This window comes from Ovis aries, chromosome 7 (genome assembly GCF_016772045.2).
Source record: "Ovis aries strain OAR_USU_Benz2616 breed Rambouillet chromosome 7, ARS-UI_Ramb_v3.0, whole genome shotgun sequence".
In the NCBI taxonomy this organism is placed as follows: domain Eukaryota; kingdom Metazoa; phylum Chordata; class Mammalia; order Artiodactyla; family Bovidae; genus Ovis; species Ovis aries.
In genome coordinates this window covers 6,875,439-6,898,667 of record NC_056060.1, presented here as the reverse complement: position 1 = coordinate 6,898,667, position 23,229 = coordinate 6,875,439, and the positions used below count along the sequence as shown (strand labels likewise).

The window sequence follows — 23,229 nt, the reverse complement described above, 5'->3', positions numbered from 1 at the left end:
TTAATTAAAATTACAAAGCTTTAGATTGAAAATTACAAGCTAACAACTTATCATATAGTGATTTCACTAGGGAAATTGGTATTACTCTTGAGCTTCTTCCTTGGAGTGATTGCTGTGTAGACTTAATCTCTGTCCTTTCTTCATTTAAGGAAGGAAACATAGCTGATAAAAAGAATGAGATATGTTCTTAGTCCCTAAGTTAGAGAATATATATTATCCAAAAATTACTTCTAAAAATATGCTTTCCTATATTTTCATCTTTTAAAAAATGAGGATTTATCACTTAAGAAAGAAAAAGATCATTATAAATTGATTATGAGAGTACAAGAAACTAAGACATCATGACCAGTTGACACTCATCCAGAAATTCAGGTGATCTCTAAAGGATGGTGTCTTGAGGGAAGGAGACTGGATTGGGTAATAATTCTTGAAAACTTATATACAAACCCAATTTCATGAAGTGAGGTTTTCTCCTGTTATGAAAGAGGTTTCATTTGGCTTTTAAAATTAGGAAGTTCTTCTAGGTAAAGATTCATGTACTGTATCTCTTTGCCCATGAAAGGAATAGTTGTTCAGTCTCTCAGTCGTGTCCGACTCTACAACTCCATAGGCCGCAGCACCAGGCTTCCCTGTCCTTCACCATCTCCCAGAGCTTGCTCAAACTGTGTCCGCTGAGTCGGTGATGCCATCCAGCCATCTTGTCCTCTGTCACCATCTTCTCCTCCTGCCTGCTGTCTTTCCCGGCATCGGGGTCTTTTCAAATGAGTCAGCTTTTGGCATCATTTTGCCAAAGTATTGGTGTTTCAGCTTCGGTATCAGTCCTTCCAATGAACATTCAGGGTTGATTTCCTTTAGGATTGACTGGTTTGATCACCTTGCAATCCAAGGGACTCTTAGGAGTCTTCTCTAACACCACAGTTCAAAAGCATCTGTTCTTTGGCACTCAGCTTTCTTTATGGTCCAACTCTTACATCCAAAAATGACTACTGGAAAAACTATAACTTTGACTAGATGGACCTTTGTCAGCAAAGTGATGTCTTTGCTTTTTAATATGCTGTCTAGGATTGTCATAGCTTTTCTTCCAAGGACTAAACGTCTTTTAATTTCATAGCTGCAGTCACCATCTGCGGTAATTTTGGAGCCCCCCCAAAATGGAGTCTATCACTGTTTCCATTGTTTCCCCATCTATTTGCCATGAAGTGATGGGACCTCACGCCATGATCTTCGTTTTCTGAATATTGAGTTTTAAGCCAGCTTTTTTACTCTCCTCTTTCACCTTCATCAAGAGGCTCTTTAGTTTAGTAATAGAGTTATAAAAGAGTTTTAATCCCAAAAGGGAGAAGGGTAAGGAGATAATGTATATGTTAGTCACTCAGTCGTGTCTGACCTTTTGCAGTCCCATGGAATTCTCCAGACAAGAATACTGGAGTGGGTCACCATTCCCTTCTCCAGGGCATCTTTCCTATTCAGGGATCAAACCCAGGTCTCCCACTTTGTTAAAAGATTCTTTACCATCTGAGCCATTAGGAAAGCCCCAAGGAGGCAACATAAGACAGAGGTTTAGAAGTTGGAAACGTGGACAAGTGCCAAGTGAGCTTGCAGATCTGAGAAATCCAGCTCCGAAGCTATGAGTTGGGAGTGCTGTGAACTTGATTTACGTCACAATCATGTAATACTTCAGTAGTACCAGATACCTCTTAAAATGAGAGTGGAAGTTTAAATAAGCAAGATGAGTCAAATGTGAGCTTAAGAAACAATCACATCCTCAGATTTTTCTCACACAACTTTGTGCAGTTGGATAGTTGACCCACCCCTCACCTGACAAAAGATGGTGAATTATTCTTTTAGAGTGGATAAAATAGTGTTTTCTGGGTTGGAAAGTGGGGGAATGTGCACTAGAAAAAAATGAAAGCAAGGAATCAGTGAATAAAGGGAGATTAAAGGAAGTATGCTGATAAAATATTGAGACCTCCCTCTAACCCATCCCATTCCTATTCCCAACTTGATTCACAAAACACTAGCTAATAAACTTTCATCCTCAGAGGAGGAGGTTGCTAGAGTCATCTCTGGAGAATCTGACGAACCTTAGGAGGAAATACCTAACAATAGCACTGGAACTTCCCCAACAAAGTCACCCGACTACCTAGATTATCGCACAGTGAATCCCATCTTTGATTAGACTACCCATAGCCTTGCAGCTTTCAGGCAGCTTTCAGATCCCTCACTTTTAGAAATGAACAGTCAACACTACCAGGCCTGTGAGGAAAGTTTTCAGTATAAATGAAATCAAGAGAGTAAATGTAATACTAGGCAATAGATTACTCAAATATTCCACAAAATAAGAAGATTTGTTACTTTTCTCAAAGAGCTAAGATGAGTATTTGGGATCATTAATCCAAAAAAGTATACTAAAAGAAAGGAAGAAGGTGAAAAAGAGCTCTTAGAAATGATTAACATGGTCAGTGATGTAAAAATCAAACAAATTGGAAGGTAGAATTATACACATTTCTCAAAAAGTAGCAAAAAGCAAAAGGATAGGAAATAGGAGAAAAGGTAAACTAAAGAGAGATTTGATATGTGAACTGTGGGAGCTTCAGAAAGAGAGAAAAGAAAACAACTTTCAATGCAAGAATATGAGACATTTACAGAAGTTGAGAGCATGGATTCTCACACCGAAAGGGCCAGTGAAGATCCAACATAATAGGTGAAAAACAAACAAAAAAATCAGGAAAGACATATTTTGAGGTGAGTCAGACCCCTTTGGAGAAAAAATATCCTGAATGATTCAGGGATGGGGTGCGGGGTGGGGGTGGGGGGGTAAGATCACAACAAGGACAAGGATTCAAAATAACTGTGGGCTTTTTGAGAACAACCCTGGTAGGTAAAATGGAAAAGGTCATGCTTGCCTTCTGAAGAAATATTTTCAACATTGAGTTCTGTATCTAGCTGAACCACTAAGGAAGTATAAGGGCAGATAAAAGCATTTTAAAATATGAAGGTCTTAAAAAATTTACTTCTTGTGGTTTTTGAAAAATGTTTTATTTTAGAGATACATAATTAAATATCTATGGATGAAATGGTATGTTTTGAATTTGCTTCAGAATAATCCATTTATTCAGGCATGAATTGGTAGAGGGTGTTGATGAAAATGACTATGAGTTAATTGTTGAAGCTGAATAGTGGCATGGGGGTTGATTATGTTTGCATATCTTTGAGAATTCTCATAATAATAAGAAGAAAACAAACATTCCACAGACGTTTCTTCTGGAAAATGTGCTACTTCAAAACAAGGAAATATTAAATAAGAGGAACATAAGCAGAGAGCATTGACATTTTACCTAAAATATGATATCCAGGCCAGTAGTATCAGTATCAGCTGTGGACTTGTTGGAAATGCAAATTCTCAAGCCCTACCTCAGACCTAATGAGTAAGAGGTTCTGGTTATAAAGTCCAGCATTATGCTTCATTGACTACACTAAAGTCTTAAGACTGTGTGGATACCACAGTCACTGTGAAATATTCTTCAAATGATAGGAATACCAGACCACCTTACCTGCCTCCTGAGAAATCTATATGCAAGTCAAGAAGCAACAGTTAGAACCAGACATGAAACAATGGATTGGTTCCAAATTGGTAAAGGAGTATGTCAAGGCTATATATTGTCACCCTGCTTATGTAACTTATATGCAGAGTACATCGTGGGAAATGCTGGGCTTGATGAATTTCAAGCTGGAATCAAGATTACCAGGAGAAATATTAATAACCTCAGATATACAGATGGCAGAAAGTGAAGAGGAACTAAAGAGGAACTAAAGCCTCTTGATGAAGGTAAAAGAGGAGAGTGAAAAAACTGGCTTGAAACTCAGCATTCAAAAAACTAAGATGATGGCATCCTGTGCCATCGCTTCATGGTAAATAGATGGGGAAAAAAATGGAAAAAATGACGGATTTTATTTTCTTGGGCTCCAAAATCACTGCAGATGGTCACTGCAGCCAAAAAATTAAAAAGACTCTTGCTCGTTGGAAGAAAAGCTGTGACAAACCTAGACAGTGTATTAAGAGACACTACAGTGTATTAAAAGAGACATTACTTTGCCGACAAAGGTCCGTCTAGTCAAAGCTGTGGTTTATCCAGTAGTCATGTATGGATGTGAGAGTTGAATTATAAAGAAGGCTGAGCGCCAAAGAATTGATGCTTTTGAACTGTGGTGTTGGAGAAGACTCTTGAGCGTCCCTTGGACTGCGAGGAAATCAAACCAGTCAATCCTAAAGAAAATCAACCTGAATATTCGTTGAAAAGACTGATGCTGAAGCTCCAATACTTTGGCCACCTGATGTAAAGAGTTGATGCTGTGAAAGATTGAGGGCAAGAGAGGAAGGGGATGGCAGAGGATGAGATGGTTGGATAGCATCGCTGACTCGCTGGACATGAGTTTGAGCAAACTGCAGGAAATAGTGAAGGACAGGGAAGCCTGGCATGCTGCAGTGCATGGGGTCACAAAGAGTCAGACATGACTTAGTGACTTAACAACAGCAATTCTGTCTTGCTGCTGCTGCTAAGTCGCTTCAGTCGTGTCCGACTCTGTGCGACCCCATAGACAGCAGCCCACCAGGCTCCCCCATCCCTGGGTTTCTCTAGGCAAGAATACTGGAGTGGGTTGCCATTTCCTTCTCCAGTGCATGAAAGTGAAAAGTCAAAGTGAAGTCGCTTAGTCGTGTCCGAGTGGGGTGCCATTGCCTTCTCCGCATTTCTGTCTTAGCAAACCCTTTAAATAATTCTGATGATTGCTAGTTTTAGAACCACTCTCCTAAAGCAAAAAGAGTAGCTGTGCTCAAGTAAGAGAATGGACATGAACTGGTGGTTTATTCCATCTAATTTTCTTAATTGCTTCCTCTCTCAACTTTGATAGTTGATCTGATGTTGAGATCAAGTGGTGATATATTAATATAAAAGAAGAGAAATTACTGTTAGTTGTGCTCTTATTGCTGATAATTTAAATGGATAATGTGCGTCGAGGCTGCAGACTTTGGGAAACTGTTGAGGCTAGGGATTGTCTCAGACAGAAATTGTAATAGTTATAAGGAGAAGAAGTGAACATCCTCTACACCAGCCTGACTGTTGTCTAGCTTGTATCTCGGCATTCTCTGCTAAAATTGCCCATTGAATTCTCCAATACCTATAATAGAATGTCTTTTTCCTCATCCAGTATCAGACACCTGTCTTTCCTCTGGGCTCAACCTAAACCACAGGTTTTCAAAGAACCACTTGTCCTTATATCTGAGCTGTAAGATTTTTAGAAAAGGAAAACGGACAGACTAACGACTGGGTAGTAAGAGTCGTGCTAGGTGTTCTGCACACCAACTCTTTTAGTCTTCATCGTAATCTCCTTATACGTAAGCAGATAGAGATTACCTTGTGTTGTATGCTTACCGTTTGTATCTATATGCTTTTATCTTGTTTGTGCCTTTGATTCTTACTATGGGAGAATTAGTAACTGTCTACTCCTATCGCAAGGTGGAAGGATTTCCTTTAGTCCAGTTATTCCCAAACATGTGTTCATCTAGAATCATCTAGAAGACTTGTTAAAAACAGATTCCTTTTGTATTTGCAGGTTCTGTGTGAAAGTAAATCTGTTTTGGCAAAGACATGAATATTTTCAAGTTACTAAGTTGTTTTTACTATTTAGAAGACTTGGAAGGAATCAGCTTTTTCAGAGCAAAGGTCATTAAAATGTACTTTGATCTTAAAGCAGTTACAGTCAAATAAATTGTGGTAAAATTTGGGAACATACTAGTAGTGTTTTCTTTATAAATATAGTATATTTGAGATTCTACAATCAATTATTTTGAATTAAAGTTCCTTTACTGAATTATGATTTCTAGTGCCTAGCATAATGCCTTTATAAAAGGCTGTCAGTTGAATAATAGCAAAATTTTTTATTTCTGATGTGGATTTGATCTTCATATGTTGTTAGATGTTTTTCAGAATTTTTGAAGACGATGCATGTGTGCCAAGTTGCTTCACTTGTGTCTAACTCTTTGTGACCCCATGGACTGTATTCCACCAGGCTCCTCTGTCAGTGGGATTCTCCAGGCAAGAGTACTCGAGTGGGTTGCCATTTCCTTCTCCAGGGGATTCTTCCAACCCAGGGACTGAACCTGGGTGTCATGTCTCCTGCACTGGCAGGAGGGTTCTTTACCGTTAGTGCCACCTGGAAGCCCCCCTGGGAAAAAGATGACTGGAGCTAAATAATGTTATGTCTAGCCCAAGATATGTTTTAAGAAGAAGGCAATGGCACCCCACTCCAGTACTCTTGCCTGGAAAATCCCATGGATGGAGGAGCCGGGTGGGCTACAGTCCATGAGGTCGCTAAGAGTCGGACACGACTGAGCGACTTCACTTTCACTTTTCACTTTCATGCATTGGAGAAGGAAATGGCAACCCACTCCAGTGTTCTTGCCTGGAGAATCCCAGGGACGGCGGAGCCTGGTGGGCTGCCATCTGTGGGATCACACAGTTGGACACGACTGAAGCGACTTAGCAGAGTGCAGCATATCAAAAGATGTTGATTTAAATGTTTACTTGCTATGAAATAGTATAACTTTATCATAATAGGAAATGTGCATGGATGCAAAAGTTTGCTTTTTATGATTCTTGTGACAAGTAGGTTATCCTCTATTTAATTGTAGACTATTACCAAAAAAATTTCATTACAAGTCCACAAGGGATTTGCAAAGGTGGTGAGAAAAGATTATAATTTTATGTTCACTAACTTTTAGCTGGTATTTGTCATTTTCCTTAATTATTAGTGCAGACAGGAATCACAGTAATGTTGTGTCTGTGACTTTTTCACCAACAGAAATAGATATCATCACATGGCATAACATATATTGCAGATATCTCAAAATATCACTACCTGCCTCTTGCTGTTAATTTGTAAGTATAAGCTAATAGGACTTCCCTATAGTTCAGGTGGTAAAGAATCTGCCTGCAATGCAGGAGATCCGGGTTTAATCTCTGGGTCAGGAAGATCCCTTGAAGAAGGAAATGGCAACCCACTCCAGTATTCCTGCCTGAAGAATCCCATGGGCAGAGGAGCCTGGCGGGCTACAGTCCACGGGGTCGCAAAGAGTCGGACATGACTAAAGGACTAACACACATAAGCTAATACATATATTATTATATATTAATTTTAAACTTTCATTATGAGTTTTGTAAAACTTATTTTCTTCATAATCTAGGTGTTTTGTTTTATGCTTTTGAAAACATTGATCTGAGGAGTTCGAAAGTTTCATCAGATTTGCACAGGGGCACATGAACTCCTGCATTTCACAGGACTGTACAGAACACTTCTGTAGCACTGGAATTTTGTTTTGAGTCTATTATTAATGTCTCCTCAAGTAATTGAAGATGAGAGAATATATCTAAATTTCTAAGTGAAATGAGGTATTTCAGGCTCAGTGAGGAAAGAAGTTACCTTATACTATTCTTTCCCTTCCAGCCTCCAGCCTTTCCTGGGTTATAAGGTTTTGTATTGTCTGCCTCCGTAAACCTCATCTCACCAGATTCCCCCTCACGGTATTACCTCCAGTCACGCTGCTCTTCTTTCAGTGCCTCATCTAGGCTTGTTCTCTCCTGCCGCAGATCTTCTCATGTTCCTTTCTTGCTCTCTGGAATGTTCTTACGGTATTCCATTTTATCCTGCCTCTGTTGGCAGAGCTTAGAGTACTTCCTCTAAGTAGTACCAGTAGAGGTACTGCTACTTGGGAAGGCTTCTTTGGTTTCCTTGACTAGGTTACTTCTTCATTGTAGGCTTTCTTAACACAGTACACCTTTCTTATCTGTAGTTGCGGTTGAAGTTTTACAGTTCTTACGATTTGGTTAATGTGAGCTCTGCAGTTAGGGACTGTGCCTGTTCTTCCTCATCACTATATCCTGGGTGCCTTGACTAGTACTTGGTAAATCAGAGGTACTCATAACTATTTTATCTGTTAGTTGGTTACATGGATAGATAGATAAATGAATGCTTTAAATCGTGTTTGTCTAGTAGAAATATAATGTGAGTCCCAAGTGCAAGCCATACGTGTTACGTGCTAAGTTGCTTCAGTCTTGTTGGACTCTTTGAGACCCTATGGACTGTAGCCCACCAGGCTCCTCCGTGGAGATTTTCCAGGCGAGAATACTGGAGTGGGTTGCTCTGCTCTCCTCCAGGGGATCTTCCTGATGCAAGGATCGAACCCACGTCTCTTACATCTCCCGCATTGGCAGGCAGATCCTTTACCACTGGTGCCACCTGGCAAGTCACATATGTGTAATTAAAAGTTTTCTAGTTACAAAGGATTAATTTATTATATTTTATTTAATTTTATATATCTAAAATATTAGCTTGATTTATAGTCATAAAATATTATTACTAAGATGTTTCGTGCCAAGCCTTCAAAATGCAGAGTGTATTGACATTTTACATTTCCAGCACATCTCGGTTCAAATCAGTCACACCTGGCTAGTGACCACTGCATCGGACAGCACTCGTGTCACAGCATATTAAAAATGAAAAAATTGAGGCTGCCTGGATCATGGTCAGCCCTTTATTTGAGGACAGAAATTTAAGCCATTTTGTTTATTCAGAAATTATCAAAATTGAGGTAAAAATAAGAGACAAACTACCCAGAGGGTATATTAAGTCAATATGTTGAAAAAAAAAAGTTGAATAATGAATATTTATAATTTTCTTCTCCTGTGTATTTTTCTGAAGATTTGCAAATTAGGTTTACAAAAGTGATCCTGTTACAAGGATCAAATCACTCCTCTGCTCAAGCCTCCAATAACTTCCCAGCTCACTCAGCATGAAAGCCAAAGTACTTTATAACGACTCACAGTCAGGCTCTACGTGGTCAGGTCCCACAACCTCCTGCCTTCTTTGTCTACTCCACTCCAGCCATACAGGCCTCCTTACAATTGGGGGGAACAAAAACAAAAAATTGAGGGGAAGATAATTTGCAGCTAGGGGCCTTGGAGTTAATCAGAGTGACCTTGTCTGGGAATCTGTTCTCGAATCTGCTCTCTTAAACTAACACATATTTGTTAAGAAAGTTTTGTTTTTTAAGCATCATTTTTTATAGGGTGATCTAGGAAGGTTTCCCTGGCAAAGTATTACTGGTATTTTAATGAGTTTGATGCCACTAAATTTACAATAAGCCATTATTTTATATGCCACATTGCCAGTTTTAGTTGATATCAAATTGTAAGATTTGTCCATATTTTAGAGACAAAGGGGGTAGTTTTTATAATAAGTGAAATGGGGTATTTGAAAAGAAATTTCAAAGAGGAAAAGGAGTAAGGGGAGAGGTGACTGGGAAAGGAGCAGCAGTTGTAAAGACCCTCCTGGACCACTTGAAACAATTGTAAGGAGTTCTGTATGGCTGGAGTGGAGTAGACAAAGAAGGCAGGAGGTTGTGGGACCTGACCACATAGAGCCTGACTGTGAATCGTTATAAAGTACTTTGGCTTTCATGCTGAGTGAGCTGGGAAGTTATTGGAGGCTTGAGCAGAGGAGTGATTTGATCCTTGTAACAGGATCACTTTTGGCTGCTGTGTTAAGAATAAATTGTCGGAGGCAGGAATGGAAGCAGGAAAATAAAATCAGGCAGCCGTAGGAGGCTCTTGCAAGTAATGCAGATGAGAAACAGTGGTGGCTTGGACCAGAGTTGTGTTGGTGAAGATTATGAGAAATGAATTCCAGATTATTCTGAAGGTAGAGCTGATAAAATTTGCAGATTTGTTGATGGATTCCTTGTGAGGTGTGAGGAACGTGAGGAGTCAGATGATTTCAGGTCTAAGCTAGCCATAGTCACCATTTACAGAAATATGGAAGGAAGCCTGCAAGAGGAGAAGTTTGGGAAGTAAATCAGCTAATCAGTTTAGGATATATTGAGATGCCTCTTAGGCGTTCAAGAGAAGATGGAGGAGGCAATTAACTCAAAAGTCAACATGTCAAGGAAGAGGGCCTGTTGAGAGTTACAAGTTGTGCGTGTTTGTGTGTGCATAAATCACATTGTGTCCATGTGTGTATAAATTTATCTTTTGGTCCTTACATCATTGATTTCCTCAGAATTCTGCCCCCCTGCCCCTGGTGTGTTTAGTCTTTGATTTTAATGTTAGAAGTTTTCTCAAATGTTTGATGACATTGGCTTCCCTTGACAATGAGATACAAGGAGAGATTGAGCAACTGACTCTCACAGGGAACTGTTGACAGTAGAGAAAGCATAGAGTTGATTACTGGTATCTTTTAATGTATCATTTTTAACTTTTTATTTTAAAATAACTTCATACAGAAAAGTTGTCAGAGTAATGTAGATAACTCCCAAGAACACCTAGATTCACCAGCATTTTACTCTTCGTCTTAGCCAAAAGGCCAGTAAGTGATCAGCAGTATTTTAACATTATTTTCTTTTCGCCATTGTTTCCCTCCACACACACACGCACACACACACACACACTTTTTTTTTTCTTGGTCATTTGAGAATACATAGTATACATCATGCATACTTTAGTGTATAATTTCCAAAAGATATTCTCCTACTCAGTATGTAATTTGGCTATCAAAAATACGAGAAGTTTCATGTAATACCTTTTTCTAATCTACAGTCTACATTTATCACTTATTCCAGCAGTTTCCTTTATAGCATATTTTTTTCCTTCCAGTCCGAATCCAGTTCAGACTGGGTATATTGCATTTAATTTTCATGTCTCTCTCTTTTTTTAATCTGGAGCAGTTCCTTAGCCGTTCTTTGCCTGGCACAACATTCATGTTTTTAAAAAATACAAACTAGTTATTTCATAGAATTTTATTCATTCAGAGTTGGTCTTACAGTTTTTCATGATTAGATGCCGGTTGTTCATCCTTGGTCAGATACCTACCAGATGATATGACATCCTCCTCAGGACACCACAGCAGAGGCCCGTGTTTCTGTCTGCATCTCACGTGATGTGAATTTCAATCATCCCATCAAGGGATTGTCCAGTTTTCCTGCTTGTAGTGACTGTTCTTTTCCTTGAAATTAAAATGTTAGCTCTCTGGGAAGACGTTTAAGACCATGTATAAAAATCCTGTTCTTCATCAGACTTTTCCCCCTTTTTGATTTAGTAATCTTTTATGATGCCTGCCTAACCCTGATTTCTGTAATGATTGCAAAATGGAGATTTTCCAGTTCTGTAAACCATTTTCACATTTATGTCAGAATTATTCTTTTTTGTTCTTTAAAAGCCCTGATTTTGCTCCATTTGTTAACAGAATGGACTCATATATTCTTGAATTATTCCGTGAACTATAATCCACTACTGTACTTAGGTATTTTGATGATCTAATTGCCCTTGATTTGGTTAACTGAAGTTCTTTAGAGCTGTTTCTTTGGTCCTTTTGGCATTCTCCCCCAGGACCACCTCCCCACCTCTAAAAAGTACCCCCTTACTTTTAAGGTCAAGATTTTCCAAGTTCATTGTGTACCTTACCTATTCTAGCCCAGGAATCACCCATATCTCTAAGAGCCTTGATTACTTTCAGTTCAGTTCAGTCGCTTCGTCGTATCCGACTCTTTTGCGACCCTGTGAGCCGCAGCACGCCAGGCCTCCCTGTCCATCACCAACTCCAGGAGTTTACTCAAACTCATGTCCATTGAGTTGGTGATGCCATCCAACCATCTCATCTTCTGTCATCCCCTTCTCCTCCCACCTTCAATTTTTCCCAGCATCAGGGTCTTTTCAAATGAGTTAGTTCTTCACATCAGGTGGCCAAAATGTTGGAGTTTCAGCATCAGTCCTTCCAGTGAATACTCAGGACTGATTTTCTTTAGGATGGACTAATTGGATCTCCTTGCAGTCCAAGAGTCTTCTCCAACACCACAGTTCAAAAGCATCAGTTCTTTGGTGATCAGCTTTATTTATAGTCCGACTCTCACATCGATACATGACAACTGGAGAAACCATAGCTTTGGCTAAATGGACCTTTATTGGCAAAGTAATGTCTCTGCTTTTTAATAAGCTGTCTAGATTGATCATAACTTTTCTTCCAAGGAGCAAGTGTCTTTTAATTTCATGACTGCAGTCACCATCTGCAGTGATTTTGGAGCCCCCCAAATAAAGTCTGTCATTGTTTCCACTGTTTCCCCATCTATTTGCCATGAAGTGATGGGACCAAATGCCATGATCTTCGTTTTCTGAATGTTGAACTTTAAGCCAACTTTTTCACTGTCCTCTTTTACTTGCATCAAGAGGCTCTTTAGTTCTTCACTTTCTGCCATAAGGATCGTGTCAGCTGCACGTCTGAGGTTATTGATATTTCTCCCGGCAATCTTGACTCCAGCTTGTGCTTCATCCAGTCCAGCATTTCTCATGACGCACTCTGCATAGAAGTTTAATAAGCAGGGTGACAATATACAGCCTTGACATACTCCTTGATTGCTTTGGGTAGGTGGAATCTTGTGGTGGGAGTGGGATCTTATTACTCACTATAGACTTTGTCTTCCTCTTTTAAATATTGCACCCTTTCCTCAGCCTTCCTTGATATCCATTAGTTTAGGGGTTCCTTTAGTTTAATATACCCAGATAGAAAACCTCTAATCTGCTGGAGTTTGGCTATTTTTAGAGATGTTGTCTAGGCAGACTAATTGTTTCTTTTAATCAACCTGTTTGTAGCTTCAAATTACTGATTCTCATTCGTTTATTCTTTCTGTGGTTCTGTGGCACAAATAAGCATGCTGCTTAGCCTGTCCTCCCCCACCCCTTATACTTCAGTGAGTCCGGTTTGGGGAATTCTAAATGAATATGCAGACTGGAGCTGACTGCCGTTGCCAGGGCTAACAATCTCTGCTGGTTAGATACTAATGGGGAGCAGTAGACAAACAAAAGCACAAGTTTTTTCTTCTTTCTTGCTATCTGGGGCTGCTGGAGAATGAGGGAATCCCACAAATGAGAAGCCAAAGAAGGGGAACTCAAAATTGTGTGTATAAACGCTCCCCAAGTCTCTGGCTGACTCCTGAGCCGTGCGTGCATGAGGCAGATGGAAAGAAGTCTGGGGTGTTACCTGAGTTACTGCTACTGTGGTAGAGACTTGGGGATGCTAAAACTCCTTTAAAGAAAACTGCCATCTTTTTAACTGTAAGAACCAGAAGGGGCACAGTTAATGAATAATCCAGAAAAAAAAAGAGCCAGAGAAGAAGAACCCCAAATTCTGAGTTTAACCCTCTGTGCAGATTTGTACCTGATCCTCAGCAGTGTATGTACAGGCCAGACCAAAACCTTCTGAACTAAGGTCCTAGATGCTGCCCATTAAACACACAAAAGAATTGGTCTGCAAAAATTTTTGCCTACTATTTTTGTTTTGAAACAAAAATAGTATTTTTCAGAATAATACAATAGAATCCAGAGTTCATAACCTACCATTCGCAATGTCCAAGATAAAGTCACTCAACATACAAAGAGCCAGGAAATTGAAACACATTCTCAAGGGCAAAGACATGAATAAATGCAAAGTTAAAGATATTGGAATTATCTGACAAAGGTTTTAAAGTAAAATTATTTTTATAATAATTTGAGGTAAATTATAATTATTTATAATTGTTTAAGGTAAAAGAAAATACGCTTATAATGAATAAAAGTAGCTGAAACTAAGAAGAGACAAAGAATACATCTGAAATGAAAAACATTCACTGCATAGGATTTGTAGCAGATGAAGATGACAGAAAATCAAGATTCTGAATTTAGAGCAGAAGAAGTGATTCTTAATAACAGATGTTTAGGATTCTGTGTTTGTTTTTAAATGAGCAGAATGTCAGGGATCTCTGAGGCAATTTCTAATTAAATGGCCTTTAGAAGTCTCAGGAGAGGGGAAAGGGTAAGAAAAAATAGAGGAAATTATAGTAAAATCTTAGCAGATTTGGTGAAAAATAGAAATTTACAGATTCACGAAACTTAACAGACACATAACAGGATAATCATAGTAATCATAGTCAAACTGTAAAAACCAGAGGTGACAAAATGCTGCAAGCAGCCGTGGAGAAATACCACACATACTGGGGACAGTGATTCAAGTCACCATGCTCTTCTCATTAGAAACCGTAGAGGCTCAAAGACAAAAAGCTTTCCATTCAGAACTCTGGATTCAATGAAAATTGTCCTTCAAAAATGGAATGAAGTAAAGATGTTTTCAGATGAAGGAGAATTAAGAGAACTTGTTGTGGGTGGGCCTGCCTTAACAAATGCTAAAGGAGGGTTTTCTTGCTGAAGGGAAATACACTAGAGGCAAAGTCAGATCTTTAGGAGCTAATGAAGAGCATAGAGAAAAGAAATATGTGGGTAAATAATAAGGTTATATTTTCCTGGAGAGGGGCATGGCAACCCACTCCAGTATTCTTGCCTGAAGAGTCCCCATGGACAGGGGAGCCTGGTGGGCTACAGTCCATGGGATTGCAAAGAGTCAGACACAACCGAAAGACTAAGCACAGCACAGGGTTATATTTTCCCCTCTTACTGCTTTTAAGACACTAAAAATGTAAATAAACCAATGGCTAAAACATTGAATTTTCAAATTCCTGCCTAACCAAGAAAACACACCCATAGGATTTCACCACCATATTCTTTCATACATTCAATGAAATAATCCCAATCTTACACAGACTCTTTACAACACACATTATGTGGGCAGTATAACCATGCCTCAGTCATTTTAATTCACTGTATTAACAAACGAAAGAGAAAAATTTGTAACAAATTTCAGTAAAGGCCGGCAAGTAAAAAAGAGAGAAGTGTTTGACAAAATTCAATACTACTTAGTATTGAAAATAAAAATTCTTAGAGAACTAGAAATAACATGAAAGACATGTTATGACAATGAAAGACATCCACAAAAACACACAACTGACATCAAGCTTAATTGTGAAATACTATGCCTTTCCCCTAAGATTAGATATAGGGCAAAGATATCTGCCCTTATCACTTCTGTTTAACATTGTTCTGGACATCCTGGTCATTTCAGTAAGGCAAAAAAATATATATATATAAAGACATAAATATCAGAGAGGCTAAAGTAAAGCTGTTTGCAGGTGACATCATTCTCTGAAAGTGAAAGTGAACGTCGCTCAATCGTATCTGACTCTTTGAGACCCATGAACTATACAGTGTTTGGAATTCTCCAGGTCAGGGTACTGAAGTGGGTAGCCTTTCCCTTCTCCAGGGGATCTTCCCAACCCAGGGATCAAACCCAGGTCTCCCTCATTGCAGGTGGATTCTTTATCAGCTGAGCCACAAGGGAAACCCAAGAATACTATATAATAGGGTAATAATTAATAATAAATAATTAATAATAATAGGGTAGCCTGTCCCTTCTCCAGCGAATCTTCCTGACCCAGGAATCGAATTGGAGTCTCCTGCATTACAGGTGGATTCTTTACCAACTGAGCTGTCAGAGAAGCCCGATGTTGTTCTTTATAAATTCCTTCAAATTTATTAGGTAAACAGTTTTGACAACTACTAAGTGAATTTTGCAAGATTGTAGAATATAAGTGAAACTTGCTTAGTCTTGTCTGACTCTTTGTGACCCGGTGGACTGTACAGTCCATGGAATTCTCCAGGCCAGAATACTGGAGTGGGTAGCCTTTCCCTTCTCCAGGAGATGTTCCCAACCCAGGGATCGAACCCAGGTCTCCTGCATTGCAGGTGGGTTCTTTACTTTACCAGCTGAACCACAAGGGAACCCTGTAGAATATAAAGTTAGTATACAATTACAAAATGTACTATCATATACACTAAGCAAACTGGCTTTTAAAAAATACTTATTTGGCTGGGCTGCATCTTGGTTATGGCCTGTGGGATCTTTGATTCTCATTGCGGCAGGCAGGATCTTTCATTTGTGGTGTGTGAACTCTTAGTAAACACTAAGTGAATTTTTAAAACAATTCCATGCACAGTAGCATAAAAAAATTACTTACGGAATCAGTCTAACGTTATATACTGTACTTTGGACACCTTTACCTGCAAACTCTGTGAGATTGTCAAGATAAAGAAGACCTAAATGGAGAGATATTATGTCCATAGATTAGAAGGCTCAGCATTGTTAAAGTATCACATCTTAACATAATAATCTATAGAAAATCTAAGATACTAGTGCCCTTGGTAATACAATTTATCTGGAAGCATAAATTATGTAATGGAAACTACCTAGACTAACCAAAGCAGGTTTTTGAAAGAAGAGTTTAGTTTGAGGATGTAATACTACATGATTTCAAGATTTGCTGTTGTTAAGCAGCAATAATTAAAATACTGGTTTTGGAGGAAGAATAGACATTATAGATCAGGGGAACAGAATAGAGATCCTGTAAGTAAGTCAAGCAAGGATGTGGCGTAATAAGTAGATTTGTTAGGCTGCCAGTAAGAAGGTAAGATGGCTGCAGCTGCTTTTGTCAGTTCTTTAAAGTTAACTGTTCGTCTGTTTTATGAGTCAGTCAGCCCATTTCTAAGTCCAAAGAAGTAAAAATTTCGGATTCATGTCAATGTATGCAAAACCAATACAGTATTGTAAAGTAAAATAAAGTTAAAAAAAAAAGAAGTAAAAATTTATATCCTTACAAGACATGAACTTTTGACCAACCGCAGGTATGAATAAGTAAGATATGTCATATCCAGCATTATTAAACTGGAAGAAGTTATCAATAAGACACAGCAGTATGAGTAAATCTCAAGATAGTTATACCAAGTAAAAACAGTATTTACTATCTGATTACATTTATATAAATTTAGAAAAAGTGAACACTAATATACAGTGAAAGGAAGAAGAGCCTTGGTTTCTGGAAGCTGGAGACAGAGGAATAGATGTTCTGCAGGCAGGATAAGTCCTTTGGGGGCTACAGAGATGAAAACATTTCCGTCCTGATATGGTATTGATTTCATGGGTTCTATACAAGTAAAAATGCCATTGAATTCTACACATTAAATGGATAAATAGTTTATTATATATTAATTATATGTCAATAAACTTTGTTAAAATTTGGTTGGCTTTCTTTGAATTTCTAGGGAAATCGTCCTACACCCTCTCCATTGAGTTTAACTTTTTTAGTTAATCTTTTCATTCCACTTTTCCACCCACTAGAGAGATTCCTTCTAAATCATCCTGTCATACTGTGCTAATCTAGAATTTTCCATCTTCTGCATAACTCTGCTGTGGGCATTTTCCTTAATGTCTTCCTGGGAAGTCCCTTTGCTGCTTCTTTTCCTGGATCTCCATTGCTTCTTACTTCTCTTGGTTACTTCTTCATTTTGATGAAGCATATCTTCCAGTTCTGAAAGGTAATTTTTCTATATCTTTGTGGTTTAGAACTTTCGTACTGATTAAGTGCCCAGTTATGAAACCCTTAAGTGTTATTACTATATGTCTTTTCTCTCGGATTACTTAGTTTTCCTGTAGATGAATCTTCCTTACAGGCAGAAGGAGATAGAAGGAACAAGTATGGGTACAAGACTTTTGGGAATCAAGTAAGGGAAAGAATCCTTTAGTATGAACACTGTCCCTTATCTGCTTTTGTCACCTTTCCTCTTTTATAGGAATGTGCCTTCTTCCTACACCTGTCTGGTACCAACTCTCTGAAAGGTGGGGCCTCTAATGTTACTGCACAGTGGGATGGGCAGATGAGGTTCCAGGGCTCTAGTTCCACTTTTTAACGACTTTTGATTAGTTTTGTTTTCAGCTCTTCCCATGCCTTTACCTTTAGTGCTACTTGATGCCTCCCAAACAAATGGGCTTTTTTTGGTCTTTTCCCTTGTGTGTATTTACTTTTCAGCATATTCAGACCTGTTAGTGTCAGTTATCACATTCCAGCTTCAAATTTTGTTGGCAACTGTTTTCCTTCTTTTTCTTTGTGGATATATTCCCCTTTTCCTGTAAGGGTATTTTGATAGATAATGGATGCTGTGGTATGTGTTAAAGCCTTAATTCTCACTGTGATGGTAATTTGGAAGTGGGGCCTTTGGGAGGAATTTGGATTTAGTTGAGGTCATGTAAGTACAGCCCCCATGGTGACACTTGTACCCTTATGAGAGGATGAAGAAACCCGAGAGCTCTCTGTCCTCCATATGACGACACACCTAGACGGCAGCCGCTGGCAAACTGGAAAAAAGACCCTCACTGAGCACCCTCCCTGCTCACACCCTGAGCTTGGACTTCCAGCCTCCAGAACTGTGAGAAATTTCTGTTGTTAAAGCTACCTCTGGGGCTTCCAGGGCTCAGAGGTAAAGAATCTGCCTGCCAGTGCAGGAGACATGGGTTTCATCCCTGGGATGGGAAGATCCCCTGGAGGAGGAAATGGCAACCCTGTCCAGTGTTCTTGCCTGAAGAATCCTATGGACAGAGGAACTTGGCGGGCTGCAGTCCACTGGGTCGCAAAGAGTCAAACGCGACTTAGCGACTGAGCATGCAGCACACGCCACGTAGTTAGATTGTAAAACTTCACTAATAAAACAATCAAAAAAGCTACCCAGTGTATGCTGGGTTTTCCTGTTAGAGCAGCCCTAAGAACAGGTAAGACAGACCGAGAGTAGATATAAATGCCAGCTCACCTTTTGATGCGTCCGTTGTTGTTGACAGTCAGTGTTGGCATGGTTAAGGATGAGGCCTGTCTACATTTTCTTTTAGGTTGTTGGCCTTCTCCCCTAGCGTGTGCATTCTCATTCTCAGTGGGCCCCTATACTTGACTCTTGGGAAAGTGGAATAATCCTGGTATCTACAATATCTTATGTGGCCTCCAAGAAAAGTCAGCTGGACAAAATCTTAGTTCTTACTGTTTAATCGCTCTCACTAAGGAGAATTTGTTTTTCCTTGGAGTAGGGGTGACAATGGAAAAAGCTTGAGAATCATTGTTTCTTCTTTCTTAAATTGATTTCACAGAATGAGCCTTCAGATTGAGTTTATTTCCTGCAACCCTTTTTCCTGGGTATAATATATCTTTTGGATCTGTGATTTGAGCATTTCATTTAAAGGTAGTATCGGGACTTCCCTGGTGGTTCAGTGGTCAAGACTCTGTGCTGCCGGTGCAGGGGATGCAGGTTCGATCCCTGGTCAGAAAACTAAGATCCCTAGGGCCAGAGATCCCACATGCCTGCCTGGTGGGGCTAAAAGATTAAAAAAAGAAGAAAAGATAGTATCTTTGAATTTTTTTGTTACATTTATAGCATTTTCCTCTTTTAAAATACCACTTAAATCATTTGCTTGACCACCTTTGTTCACTCATTATATTTCTTTCACTTTATATTTTTCTCTTTCTGTTTAGAAAACACTTATTTGCTTTTTATTGCTGCTTCTGATGTAGTTTCAACTCATTTCTTTTTTCTTAGCTCTTTTAGCTTACTTTTCATTGCTTGCTGGTTTATCTCTTCTTTAGATTTTTCAGTTATTTTTTTCTGAAGATAGCTCATGTCATCTCTTACATCTACCACCTCTTGTATTTTTTCATCTAATTTTGTTCTTTATCCCTTATTGGTTTTCTCCTAATCATCTGTCAGGGCTACAACTAGGATAAGACCAATGAGGGACTAACTTAAGTTGTAAAATTTAAGATAGCATCAAAAAACTCTAATCAAGATAAATAGTATTTTGATGTGTTTTTTTTTTTAGAGTAATCCATGACTTCACTTTCACTTTTCACTTTCATGCATTGGAGAAGGAAATGGCACCCCACTCCAGTGTTCTTGTCTGGAGAATCCCAGGGACGGGGGAGGCCTGGTGGGCTGCCGTCTGTGGGGTCGCACAGAGTCGGACACGACTGAAGCAACTTAGCAGCAGCATGATGAATAAAATATCCACAATGAAATTCTAAGTAAAGATTAGTTTTCTTTGAATTAAAGTCTAACTATCTACAGTGGTTCCCCCTACCCCATCAGCAGTTTTGATTTCTGCAGTTTTAGTTACCTATAAGATCTGAAAGTATTAAGTGGAAAATTCCAGAAATAAACAGTTGATAAATTTTAAATGGCACATTATTTTGAGCAGCATAATGAAATCTCATGCAGGCTGCTCTGTCCCTGGTGGGCCATGGCTTGTTCCTTTGTCCATATCCATGCAGTGTATACTGCTGCTGCTGCTAAGTTGCTTCAGTCGTGTCCAACTCTGTGCGACCCCATAGACAGCAGCCTACTAGGCTCCCCTGTCCCTGGGATTCTCCAGGCAAGAACACTGGAGTGGGTTGCCATTTCCTTCTCCAGTGCATGAAAGTGAAAAGTGAAAGTGAAGGCGCTCCGTCGTGTCCGACTCTGTGTGACCCCATAGACGGCAGCCCACCACCAGGCTCCTGTCCATGGAATTTTCCAGGCATGAACACTGGAGTGGGATGCCATTGCCTTCTCCGGCTGTGTATACTGCCTGCTCCTTAATACCTGTATAGGAAAACACATAGGGCAGTTGACCCTTGAACAACACAGGTTTGAACCCCACAGCTCCACTTACACCCAGGATTTTTCAGTAGTGTATAATACCTGTAGTACTGCCCAGTCCAGGAGTGGTTGAATTCGAGGATGGTGAGCCCCAGATGCAGAGGAATGACTGTAAGACACTCAGGCTTTCTGCAGCACCAGACCCCTAATCCTGTTGTCGTTAGCAGGTCAGTTCTCTCTGTGGGATTTGGTACTACCTACAGTTTCAGGCATCCACTGGGGGTCTTGGGATATATTTCTCATAGATAAAGGGAGACTGTTGTATTATGTGTTTGAGTATGTGTGTGTTGAGACATGGTGTAAACTTTTTGTCTAGACTTTGATTTACCCTCCTAAACACACCTCTTAACAAACCTGTCATTTCTTTAGCCTTGTAGATTTAGCTTCCTGTACGTCTTGACTTTTTAGGGATGCAAAGCTTCTGTGTCGTTTACATACTACCACCTAGAAATTGGTAGATCCCCCTTCTGTGCCACCTATCCCTCCGACTGCTGATGGTAGAAATGGCTGCTTTGTGTACACTTTCTGTCAGCTCCATCTCTTTGAGCAGATATTGAGATATTGCTTCTCATATAAATGTGACATTCAAATGAAGTTTTCAAATTCTTTAATTCTAGATTTGTAGAGTATCATTTTATTCCATTTCTATGTATAACATTTTTATCTATTAAGGGCTTAAAGTTCTCCATATATTGAAACTTTGAAACATAGGGGAAAGAAAACATAACAGATTTAGTAATTTGGCAAAGTTTACTTATGTTGATTTCAGGTTTTATTAAGTCACTCACACCCAGAGAAATCTTACTGGCAAGTTTCTGTTTTTAGGAATATTTAAAATGTGGCATAGGACTCTCTGGAAGATTATAAGGAAATTTTGAAGATATGAAAGCTGGAAAAAGAATTGGCTGGGGAAACCAGTAAATTTTGAACAATAGGTGACCCTCCATATATACTAGCTCAGCATCTGCAAATAGGGAGAGCTGGTTGTACTGAGCTGTTTTATGTGTGGGACTTAGGCATCTGAAATTTTGGTGTCCAAAGGAGTCCTTGAAACAATCCCCAGCAAAAAATAAGCAATGACTGTATATATATTACCTTTTTATTTTCTAAAGCTTTAATGAAAATATTGAACACAATATAAAATATAAATCCTTTTTAAGAATAGTCACTGGAAATATAATAATGATTATATCTCAGAGTAAAAGTTTAAAAACCTCTGGGCTATTTAGAACAGTAGACTGATCAGATAAATTATTTACTTTGTTCTTCAGATAGTACATATGCTTTCCTTCCTCCAAGAAGCTTTTCTTAATGACTGGACTTCATTCTCAAGATTCATGAATAGTTAGCTTTCGGTTCACAGTCATATTTTTGAGTGTTAAAGTTGTCTTTTGCATATTTCTGTATCCATAGTGACTGAAGCAGGGTTTGCAGCCTTGTCTCTTCCTGTCTCTTCTCTCCAGCATGCACTGCCTCCCACTGTAGTCCTCACTGCGATGCCCAGCACATACTGGACTCAGAGCTTCAACTTTTGTCTCTTAGCCAGTCAGAACCGTGAATTAGTTTTCTTAATATTAAAAGAGAAATTGATTCATAGGCTAAAGAACATTGTGGAATTAGCTTATATTGTTTTTGTTGAATAACTGATGAGATAAAAGATTGATACTGTTAAAGGTGGGAGAGAATAAACACAATATGTAGATTGCATTCAGCTAGTAAGTTTATTACTATATAGACCAGGGAGGAGTCTCTTTCCTCTTAGGCTAAGCTAGTTCACAGAAGAGGACATTGTACTTTATCCATTAGAAGAAGAGGTTGTATTTGTGATATGATCCTGTCATATTTGAACTCATTCACTGAGAGAAAAACAAGTATATAAATATTTATTTTATATATTGTTTTGAAGAATGTGAAACACCGAACCAGATACTTTACATTTGCGCTAATTCTTATATTTTGATGAAGGCGGTTTCCTCTAACATAGGTCTGATGCAGTGTTCATTTTACTTTTGCTTTTCATTAGAGATTCTCTTGGCTATTAAAATAAAAGATGTAAAAAAGCCTAGAAGTTATCTTTGAGATATTTAGAAGGATGTTAATGTTATTTTTTGATAGAACATAAAAATCTCTTGCTTATCAAATTTAATGAAATAAGACTATTGATGAGAATTTACTTTTGAATAATGAAAGCAGAAAAATATCTGTAAATGTCTTTTGTAAAACTTACTTTTGCCCTTTTTAAAATTGTGCTTTCAGTGACATTCCCAGTACTTTACACTGACTCAAAGCGTTTGATGGAAAATATTTACCTCTTTTTTAAAAACATGTCTGTAGTTCATGTGTCAGTTCATTTGTAGAAATAGTGAATGAGCATGGTTTTTGGTAATTACACCCTCGCTGTGCTCTTTATCTGAAATATCTTCAAAAAGTTATTTGAGTACAAAAAGAATAACAACAGTCTCTCACCGGCCAGAATGGGTATTTTTGCTGTGGAGTATAACACTTCTAAGAATATAATTAGCTTTGCTTTTCCTTTTCTCCCTTTTTTTCCTCCCACAGCCTCATGATTTTGATGAATGCCGATTTGATATTAGTGTAAATGATAGCGTTTGGTATCTTCGTGCTCAAGATCCAGATCACAGACAGCAGTGGATAGACGCCATTGAGCAGCACAAGGTGGGTCTCTAGTGTTTACCTGTCTAAAGAGACTTTGGCAAGAGCCTCATGGTAAACACCGCTAAAAGAACATTGATCT

General features: G+C 38.8%; 1 protein-coding gene across 2 annotated transcripts in view; it reads left to right on the top strand.

Moving 5' to 3' along the window:
* CERT1 (ceramide transporter 1) overlaps nt 1–23,229 on the top strand; it is a 138,755-nt gene that overhangs the window by 20,724 nt on the left and 94,802 nt on the right. For both annotated transcript variants that reach the window (XM_015096789.4, XM_015096790.3), the window contains one exon: nt 23,034–23,150. In XM_015096789.4, coding sequence (XP_014952275.2) covers nt 23,034–23,150 — 117 coding nt within the window. The remainder of the gene's footprint in view (nt 1–23,033; nt 23,151–23,229) is intronic.